At 53.1% G+C, this 10817-nt stretch overlaps 1 protein-coding gene across 1 annotated transcript in view; it reads left to right on the forward strand.

Moving 5' to 3' along the window:
* Positions 1 to 10817, forward strand: part of LOC144497667 (uncharacterized) — a 129009-nt gene that overhangs the window by 107099 nt on the left and 11093 nt on the right. Inside the window, 2 exon segments of the mRNA XM_078219109.1 lie at positions 3555 to 3618; positions 7626 to 7784. Of these exon segments, the coding sequence (XP_078075235.1) occupies positions 3555 to 3618; positions 7626 to 7784 (223 nt within the window).

Below are 10817 nucleotides of genomic sequence, written 5' to 3' on the forward strand. Positions count from 1 at the left end.
TGGAGCAAGGATGGAGCGGATATGGAGCGAGGGTGGAGTGGATACGGAGCGAGGGTGGAGCGGATACGGAGTGAGGGTGGGGAGGGATACGGACCATGGATGGAGCAGGATACGGAACGAGGGTGGAGCGGGATACAGAGTGATGGTTTGGAGGATACTGAGCGAGGGTATACAGAACGAGGGTGGGGAGGGATACAGAGCAAGTGTAGAGCGGGACATGGATTGAGGGTGGAGCGGATATGGAGCGAGGGTGAGGAACGAATACGGAGCAAGGACGGAGCGGGATACGGAGTGAGGGTGGAGTGGATACGGAGCGAGGGTGGGGAGCGGATATGAAGTGAGGACGGAGTGGGGTACAGAGCTAGGGTGGGGATCGGATATGGAGTGAGGGTGGGGATCGGATATGGAGTGAGGGTGGGGAGGGACACAAAGCGAGGGTGGGGAGGGATACGGAGCAATGGTGGAGTGGATACGGAGCGAAGGCAGAGTGGGATATGGAGCGAGGGTGGAGCGGGATACGGAGCGAGGGTGGGGAGGGATACGGAGCGAGGTGGAGCGGGATATGGATTGAGGGTGGGGAGGGATACGGAGCGAGGGTGGAGCGGGATACGGAGCGAGGTGGAGCGGGATACGGAGCGAGGGTGGGGAGGGATACAGGATGAGGACGGGATGAGTTACAGGATGGGGGTGGGATAACACACAGAGTGCAAGTAGGTCAGAATCTGATTGGAGGTGGGGATAGATTCAGACTTCAGCTGGGGGCAGCAGGAACACCCAATCCTTCCTCATAAGACAAAGCCCTCGGCTCAGGAATCAGTCTCGTGAACCTTCTCGGAACTGCTTCCAGTGCGTGTCTGTCCCTCGTCTGTCCCTCGTCTGTCCCTCGTCTGTCCCTCGTGTGTCCCTCGTCTGTCCCTCGTGTGTCCCTCATCTGTCCCTTGTCTGTCCCTCGTCTGTCCCTCGTCTGTCCCTTGTCTGACACAGTGCTCCAGGTGTGATGTCACCAATAACTGGTACGGGTGTAGCGAGATTTCCCGACTTTTATACTCCAGCCCCCCCCCCCCCGCCGGCCCCCTGGAATAAAGCCCGACATTCCTAAAGACTTGCAGTAGCTGCAAACTGACTTTTTGTGATTCATGTACAAGGACACCCAGATCCCTCTGCACCCCAGCTTTCTGCATTTAAATAATAGTCTGCATTTCTATCCTTCCTGCCCGTGGTGATGGAGGGATAAACATTGGTCAGGATCATGTCGATAATGCCCCCTCGGTTCAATTCCAGGCTTGGGTGACTGTCTGTGTGGAGTCTGCACATTCTCCCCGTGTCTGCATGGGTTTCCTCTGGGTGCTCCGGTTTCCTCCCACAGTCTGAAAGACGTGCTGGTTAGGGTGCATTGACCATGCTAAATTCTCCCTCAGTGTACCCGAACAGGCGCCGGAGTGTGGCGACTGGGGAATTTTCACAGTAACGTCATTGCAGTGTTAATGTAGGCCGACTTGTGACACTAATAAATAAAATGTTCTATGATTGTGCAGCAAGCCCGCTTATTGCCCCTGTGTTTTTCCCTCTGTCTATCATTCTGTTTATGTCTGTGAGTGGGTGTCTGTATGTCTCTCTCCGCATTTGTGTTACTCTGTATCTCTGTCCCTGAGTGGCAGAATGATTGTCTTACTGCGTGTGTGTGTCTGAGTGTGTGAGAGTGTGTGTGAGAGCGTGTGTGTGTGAGAGAGTGTGTGTGTGTGTTTGTGAATGTGTGTGTGTGAGAGAGTGTGTGTGTGTGTGTGAGAGAGAGTGTGTGTGAGAGAGAGTGTGTGTGAGTGAGTGCGTGTGAGTGAGTGTGTGTGTGTGTGTGTGTGTGAGAGTGAGTGTGTGTGAGTGAGTGTGAGTGTGTGTCTGTGAGAGTGAGTGAGAGTGTGTGTGTGTGAGAGAGAGTGTGTGAGAGAGTGTGTGTGAGTGAGTGTGTGTGTGTCTGTGAGAGTGAGTGAGAGTGTGTGTGTGTGTGTGAGAGAGAGTGTGTGAGAGAGTGTGTGTGAGAGGGTGTGTGAGAGAGTGTGTGTTTGTGAATGTGTGTGTGTGTGAGAGAGAGTCTGTGTGTGTGTGTGTGTGAGTGTTTGTGAATGTGTGTGTGTGTGTGAGAGTGTGTGTGAGTGAGTGTGTGTGAGTGTGTGTGTGTGTGTGTATGTGAGAGCGTGTGAGTGTGTGAGTGTGTGTGAGTGAGTGAGTGTGTGTCTCTGTTATTTATGTCCCTGTCTGTCTGCGGTTACCTCCCCACACCCGTCCGTCTGTCTCTCTGTGTGCATCCACACACTGCGAATGACAGCTGCTGATATTGATGGTAAGTGATGACTGGGCTGAGATGTTCCTCCACCTGTTGTTTACACGGAGGGAATAACCTGTTTAGTTTCATTAAACTAATGCCTTCCTCAAAATAGCAGATGGGATTTGTTTTAATTCGTTTCTGGGATGTGAGTGTCGCTGCCCATCCCTCACTGACCTTGATAAGCTGCTGGTGAGACACCCTCTCGACCTGCTGCAGGAATACAGAGGACCAGAGGGAGCTCGGGGTGTGTGGTCAAAGATCCCTGAAGGCAGCAGGACAAATAGCTGGAACATAGAACAGTGCAGCACTGGAACAGGCCATTCGGCCCATCATGTTGTGCCGAACATGACAAATTAAACTAATCCTTTCTGTCTGCCCTTTAGTCCATATCCCTATATTCCTTGCATATTCAGGTGCTTATTTAAAAGTCCCTTAAACGCCCCCATCATATCTTACTGCACCAACACCCCGGCAGTGCGTTCCAGATACCTACCACACTCTGTGTAAAAACCTTGCCCCTCACATCTCCTTTGAACTTTGCCCCTCTCACTTCAAGTGCATGCTCCCTAGTTTTAGACGTTTCAACTCTGGGGAAAAGATTCTAACTGTCAGCCCTATCTGTGCCTCTCATAATTTTATAGACTTCTATCAGGTCTCCCCTCAGCCTCCGCCGCTCCAGCGAAAACAGCCCTAGTTTGTCCAGCCTCTCCTGATAGCTCCTGCCCTCTAATCCAGGCAGCATCCTGGTAAAGCTCTTCTGCATCTTCTTCAAAGTCTCCACATTCTTCCTGTAATGTGGCGACCAAAAGTGAACACAACCCTCTAAGTGCGGCCTAACCAAAGGTTTATAAAGCTGCGATAGGACATCCTGACTCTTGTACTCAGTTAAAGTAAAGTTTATTTATTAGTGTCACAAGTAGGCTTACATTAACACTGCAATGAAGTTACTGTGAAAATCCCCCAGTCGCCACACTCCACACTGAGGGAGAATTTAGCACGGCCAATGCACCTAACCCGCACATCTTTGGACTGTGGAAGGAAACTGGAGCACCCAGAGGAAACCCACGCAGACACAGGGAGAACGTGCAGACTCCACACACCCAAGCCAGGAATCGAACCCGGGTCCCTGGCGCTGTGAGGCAGCAGTGCGAACCACTGTGCCACCCCGACCAGGAAAGGCAAACATGCCAAATGCCTTCTTTACCACTCTAACTACTTATGATGTCACTTTCAGGGAGCTACAGACTTGAATCCCAAGTTTCCTCTGCACATCCATGCTGTTCAGGATCCTGCCATAGGTATTAACCCATTAATAAGGTGGTCAAAAGGAATATGGGATATTTACCTTTATTAGCCAAGGCATAGGCTATGAGAGCAGGGAGGTTGTGATGGAGCTGTATAAAACACTGGTTAGGTCACAGCTAGATCACTGTGTGGCTGTTCTGGTCGCCGCACTATAGGAAGGATGTGATTGCACTGGAGAGGGTGCAGAGGAGCTTCACCAGGATGTTGCCTGGGCTGGAGCGTTTCAGCTATGAAGAGAGGCTGGTTAGACTGGGGTTGTTCTCCTCCGAGCAGAGAAGACTGAGGGGGAACCTGTACAGAATTATGATGGACGTAGATAGGGTGGACAGGAAGAGACTTTTCCTATTTTAAAGAGCTCAATAACCAGGGGGCTTAGATTTAAGTTCCGGGGCAGGAGATTTCGAGGGGATTTGAGGAAAGCTTTTTCACCCAGAGGGTGGTGGGAATCTGGAACTCACTGCCTGAAAGGGTGGTAGAGGCGGGAAGCCTAACAGCATTTAAGAAGCATTTAGATGAGCACTTGAAACGCCGCAGCATACAAGGCTACAGAGAAAGTGCTGGAAAAATGGGATTAGAACAGATAGGTGCTTGGTGGCTGGCACAGACATGATGGGCTGAAGGGCCTATGACTCTATGACAGTCTATATTTCCAAGTCAGGATGGTGAGTGACTTGGAGGGGAACTTGCAGGTGGTGGTGTTCCCAGGTATCTGCTGCCCTCATCCTTCTAGATGGTAATGGTCGTGGTTTTGGAGTGTGTGTGTGTGTCTGTATGCTATGGCATTTCAAGTGCTTACACACACACAGACGCACACACACTCATACACACGCACACAGACACACACATGTGAGTGTGTGTATGAGTGTGTGTATGAGTATGTGTGTGTGTGTGTGAGTGTCTGTGTGTGAGTGTCTGTGTGTGTGTGTGTGTCTGTGTGTGAGTGTCTGTGTGTGAGTGTCTGTGTGTGAGTGTCTGTGTGTGTGTGTGTGAGTGTCTGTGTGTGAGTGTCTGTGTGTGAGTGTCTGTGTGTGTGTGTCTGTGTGTGAGTGTCTGTGTGTGTGTGTGTGAGTGTCTGTGTGTGAGTGTCTGTGTGTATGATTATCTCTACGTCTACCTGCCTTTATATTGGTACAATCTAAAAGACAATTGCAGAGTTAGCGTTGGGGTTATGAGTGACAGATACTTAACACCTTTTTCCAGCATTTTCTGTTTTTGTGACTTAACATCTTCATCTGACTTTCCTGGAGATGTTCCTGAGGTGCATTTCCTGGAAGTGTTCACACATTTAAGATTAATGTTAAAGTATGGGGAAAAGGCAATAATATTAGTGGTGTTAAAGTCTTCATCCTCTGATGTTGCTCATCATGATTTCTAAGTTAGTGTGTCTCGGTGTGTGTAGTTTTATACATAATATCTGTAAACATGTCTGTGTCCCTGTATCAATCTGTCAATATGTATATCTGAATGTGCAAGTATATCTGTTCATGTGTATTTGGTTTCTTTGTGTTATAGAACGGTACACTCGAATGGGTACAGCACAGAAGGAGGCCATTCGGCCTATTGTAGCTATAGCAACTGAGTTTTATGTATGGGGATGATTCTCTGTCAACATAGATATCTGATGGCTGTGTGATTGTGTGTACACCTGTGTACCTGCATTTGTGAGAGTGTGAATGTGTATGTGAAAATGATTGTGTGTGAGACTGTGCTGTTGAGTATTCCTGTGTGAGTGAGTGTGAATGACCGTGTGTGTGTGTTTGACTGTGTGTGTGCATGTGAGACTGTGAATGTGTGTGTGTGAGAACATGTGACCAAGTGAGACTGACTATATGTGAAGCTGAGTGTGAGTGTGAGAGTGTGTGACTGTGTGAGAGACTGAGTGAAGGTGTGTGAGACTTTGTGACTGTGTGTGTGTGAATAACTCTGTCCGACTGTATGGGAGTGAGTGTGAGAGTATGAATGAGTATGTGTGTGAGAGAGTGTGTGGCTGAGTGTGAGATTATGTGAATGAGTATGCGCGAGACTATGCATGTGTCAGTGTATGTGTGAGACTGTGTGTGTGAGAATGTGTGACTGTGTGTGTGAGAGAGACATTGTGTGAGACTGTGTGTGTGAAACTGTTACTGTGTGAGCTTGCATGTGTGTGAGAGGGACTGTGTTACTGTGTGAGACTGAATGAGATAGTGTGTTACTGTGTGAGACTGTGTATGAGAGAGAGTGTGTTACTGTGTGTGTGTATGATAGAGTGCGTTACTATGTGAGACTGTGTGTGTGTATGTGTGTGTGTGAGAGACACTGTGTTACTGTATGAGATTGTGTGTGAGAGAGAGACGGTGTTACTGTGTAAGACTATGTGAGAGTGTGTTACTGTGTGGGTGTGAGAGAGAGACTGTGTTACTGTATGAGACTGTGTGAGACTGTATGTGTGTGTTACTGTGTGAGAGAGAGAGACTGTGTTACTGTGTGAGACTGTGTGTGTGTGTGTGTGTGTGTGAGAGAAAGATTGTGTGTGTGAGTGTGTGAGACTGTGTTACTGTGTGAGGCTGTGTGTGTTACTGTGTGTGTGAGAGAAAGACTGTGTTACTGTGTGGGACTGTGTGTCTGTGAGAGTTCCTAGTGTGAGACTGTGTGTGTGTGTGTCTGTGTATGTGTGAGACACTGTGTTACTGTGTGTGTGAGGGAGAGAGACTGTGTGTGTGTGTGTGTGAGAGAGACACTGTTTGTTACTGTGTGAGACTGTGTGTGTGTGTGTGAGAGAGAGAGAGAGACTGTGTGTGTGTGAGACACTGTGTGTTACTGTGTGAGACTGTGTGTGTGTGTGTGTGTGTGAGAGAGAGAGACTGTGTGTGTGAGACACTGTGTGTTACTGTGTGTGTGAGAGAGAGAGAGACTCTGTGTGTGTGAGACACTGTGTTACTGTGTGAGACTGTGTGTGTGTGAGAGAGAGGCTGTGTTACTGTGTGAGAGAGAGACTGTGTTACTGTGTGTGTGTGAGAGAGAGACTGTGTTACTGTGTGAGAGAGAGACTGTGTTACTGTGTGAGAGAGAGACACTGTGTGAGACTGTGTGTGTGAGAGAGAGACTGTGTTACTGTGTGAGAGAGAGAGACTGTTACTGTGTGTGTGTGTGTGTGAGAGAGAGAGAGAGAGACACTGTGTGAGACTGTGTGTGTGTGAGAGAGAGACTGTTACAGTGTGTGTGTGTGAGAGAGAGAGACTGTGTGAGACTGTGTGTGTGTGAGAGAGAGACTGTTACTGTGTGTGTGTGTGTGTGTGTGAGAGAGAGAGAGAGAGACACTGTGTGAGACTGTGTGTGTGTGTGTGTGTGTGTGAGAGAGAGACTGTGTTACTGTGTGTGTGTGTGTGTGTGAGAGAGAGACACTGTGTGAGACTGTGTGTGTGTGTGTGAGAGAGACTGGTACTGTGTGTGTGTGAGAGAGAGAGAGACACTGTGTGAGACTGTGTGTGTGAGAGAGAGACTGTTACTGTGTGTGTGTGAGAGAGAGAGAGACACTGTGTGAGACTGTGTGTGAGAGAGACTGTGTTACTGTGTGTGTGTGTGAGAGAGAGAGACACTGTGTGAGACTGTGTGTGTGTGAAAGAGAGGCTGTGTGAGACTGTGTGTGTGAGAGAGAGGTTGTGTTACTGTGTGTGTGAGAGAGACTGTTACTGTGTGTGTGTGTGAGAGAGAGAGACACTGTGTGAGACTGTGTGTGTGAGAGAGAGAGAGACACTGTGTGAGACTGTGAATGAGAGTTTGCCTGCTGTAGTGACATCAGCAGCTTGCTGACTGCAGTAAGATGGAGCTTGCTGCTGCTGCTGTCTCTGTGTCTGTGTCGGAGCTCCAGCGCCTGGGAAGCTGGAGAATGTGTGCGGGGCTCTGAGCATCTTTTCCGAGGAGCAGGAGGAAGGGGGGAGTGGAGTGTCTGCAGCAGCCAGGATGGTGCGGAGCCGGAGGATCCTCTTGCTGCTTACTCTGATCCTTCTCCCTGTGTCCGCAGGCAGCAAGCAGACCCTGTACATCGGAGCCCTGTTCCCCATGAGCGGAGGCTGGCCAGGGGGCCAGGCGTGTCTGCCCGCTGCCCAGATGGCCCTCAGAGATGTCAACAACCGCTCAGACATCCTCCGGGACTACGAGCTCCAGCTGATCTACCATGACAGTAAGGTGAGGGAGAGGGAGAGGGGGCTGCACATACACACACACCAGTCTGTTCCTGCAGTAACTGTGTCAGAATAACATGGGCATGTGTGTTCCTGAGAGGGGGAACCGCATTCCCATCTGTAACCGAGAGGGGGAATCACATTCCCATCTGTAACTGAGAGGGGGAATGGGGGGAATCACATTCCCATCTGTAACTGAGAGGGGGAATGGGGGGAATCACATTCCCATCTGTAACCGAGAGGGGGAATGGGGGGAATCACATTCCCATCTGTAACCGAGAGGGGGAATGGGGGGGATCACATTCCCATCTGTAACCGAGAGGGGGAATGGGGGGGATCACATTCCCGTGTTTTACTGAGAGGGGGGGATCACATTCCCATCTGTAACCGAGAGGGGGAATGGGGGGATCACATTCCCATCTGTAACTGAGAGGGGGAATGGGGGTTCACATTCCCATCTGTAACCGAGAGGGGGAATGGGGGGATCACATTCCCATCTGTAACTGAGAGGGGGAATGGGGGGATCACATTCCCATCTGTAACCGAGAGGGGGAATGGGGGGATCACATTCCCGTGTTTTACTGAGAGGGGGGAATGGGGGGCGGCAGCAGAAGCTACTTTTTGAAGCCTGAAGTGATTGGTGGAAGATGTATTTCCATCACCTCAGAGACTTGCTCTGATTGTCCATTCATTCCAGGTCAGCTTTCACCAGCTAGATATCAACGTCTCAACTCTCTCCCCGCTCTACCCCCCTCACACTCCCCCCTCTACCCCCTCATACTCCCACCTCTACCCCCTCACACTCCCCCCTCTACCCCCTCATACTCCCACCTCTACCCCCCTCACACTCCCCCCTCTACCCCCCTCACACTTCCCCCTCTACACCCCTCACACTCCCCCCTCTACCCCCTCACACTTCCCCCTTTACACCCCTCACACTCCCCCCTCTACCCCCCTCATACTCCCCCCTCTACCCCCTCATACTCCCACCTCTACCCCCCTCACACTCCCCCCTCTACCCCCTCACACTCCCCCCTCTACACCCCTCACACTCCCCCCTCTAGCCCCCTCATACTCCCACCTCTACCCCCCTCACACTCCCCCCTCTACCCCCTCACACTTCCCCCTCTACACCCCTCACACTCCCCCCTCTACCCCCCTCACACTCCACCCTCTACCCCCTCACACTCCCCCCTCTACACCCCTCACACTCCCCCCTCTACCCCCTCACACTTCCCCCTTTACACCCCTCACACTCCCCCCTCTACACCCCTCACACTCCCCCCTCTAGCCCCCTCACACTCCCCCCTCTAGCCCCCTCACACTCCCCCCTCTAGCCCCCTCACACTCCCCCCTCTACACCCCTCACACTCCACCCTCTACCCCCTCACACTCCCCCCTCTAGCCCCCTCACACTCCCCCCTCTAGCCCCCTCATACTCCCCCCTCTAGCCCCCTCATACTCCCCCCTCTACCCCCTCACACTCCCCCCTCTACCCCCTCACACTCCACCCTCTACCCCCTCACACTCCACCCTCTACACCCCTCACACTCCCCCCTCTAGCCCCCTCACACTCCCCCCTCTAGCCCCCTCATACTCCCCCCTCTACCCCCTCACACTCCCCCCTCTACCCCCCTCACACTCCCCCCTCTAGCCCCCTCACACTCCACCCTCTACACCCCTCACACTCCCCCCTCTACCCCCTCACACTCCCCCCTCTAGCCCCCTCATACTCCCCCCTCTAGCCCCCTCATACTCCCCCCTCTACCCCTCACACTCCCCCCTCTACCCCCTCACACTCCACCCTCTACCCCCTCACACTCCACATTCTACCCCCTCACACTTCCCCCTTTACACCCCTCACACTCCCCCCTCTACCCCCTCACACTCCCCCCTCTACACCCCTCACACTCCCCCCTCTACCCCCTCACACTCCACCCTCTACCCCCTCACACTCCCCCCTCTACCCGCCTCACACTCCCCCCTCTAGCCCCCTCACACTCCCCCCTCTAGCCCCCTCACACTCCCCCCTCTAGCCCCCTCACACTCCCCCCTCTACCCCCTCACACTCCCCCCTCTAGCCCCTCACACTCCCCCCTCTAGCCCCCTCACACTCCACCCTCTACCCCCTCACACTCCAGCCTCTACCCCCTCACACTCCCCCCTCTACCCCCTCACACTCCACCCTCTACCCCCTCACACTCCCCCCTCTACCCCCTCACACTCCCCCCTCTACCCCCTCACACTCCACCCTCTACCCCCTCACACTCCACCCTCTACCCCCCTCACCCTCCACACTCTACCCCATCACCCTCCACACTCTACCCCCTCACACTCCCCCCTCTACCCCCTCACACTCCAGCCTCTACCCCCTCACACTCCCCCCTCTACCCCCTCACACTCCCCCCTCTAGCCCCCTCACACTCCACCCTCTACCCCCTCACACTCCCCCCTCTACCCCCTCACACTCCCCCCTCTACCCCCTCACACTCCCCCCTCTACCCCCTCACACTCCCCCCTCTACCCCCTCACACTCCACCCTCTACCCCCTCACACTCCACCCTCTACACCCCTCACACTCCACCCTCTACCCCTCACACTCCACCCTCTACCCCCTCACACTCCCCCCTCTACACCCCTCACACTCCACCCTCTACCCTCTCACACTCCACCCTCTACCCCCTCACACTCCACCCTCTACCCCCTCACACTCCCCCCTCTACCCCCTCACACTCCCCCCTCTACCCCCTCACACTCCCCCCTCTACCCCCTCACACTCCACCCTCTACCCCCTCACACTCCACCCTCTACCCCCTCACCCTCCACACTCTACCCCATCACCCTCCACACTCTACCCCCCTCACCCTCAATCTCCCCTTCTCACCTCACTCCCCCCTCTACCAACCTAACCCTCACTCTCCCCCTCTCACCCTCCCCCCTCTTTCCCCCTCACTCTCCCCCCTCTTCCCCCTCACTCTCCCCCTCACCCTCCCATCTCACTCACCCCTCTATCCCTCTCACTCTCCCGCTCA

This window comes from Mustelus asterias, chromosome 8 (genome assembly GCF_964213995.1).
Source record: "Mustelus asterias chromosome 8, sMusAst1.hap1.1, whole genome shotgun sequence".
NCBI lineage: Eukaryota > Metazoa > Chordata > Chondrichthyes > Carcharhiniformes > Triakidae > Mustelus > Mustelus asterias.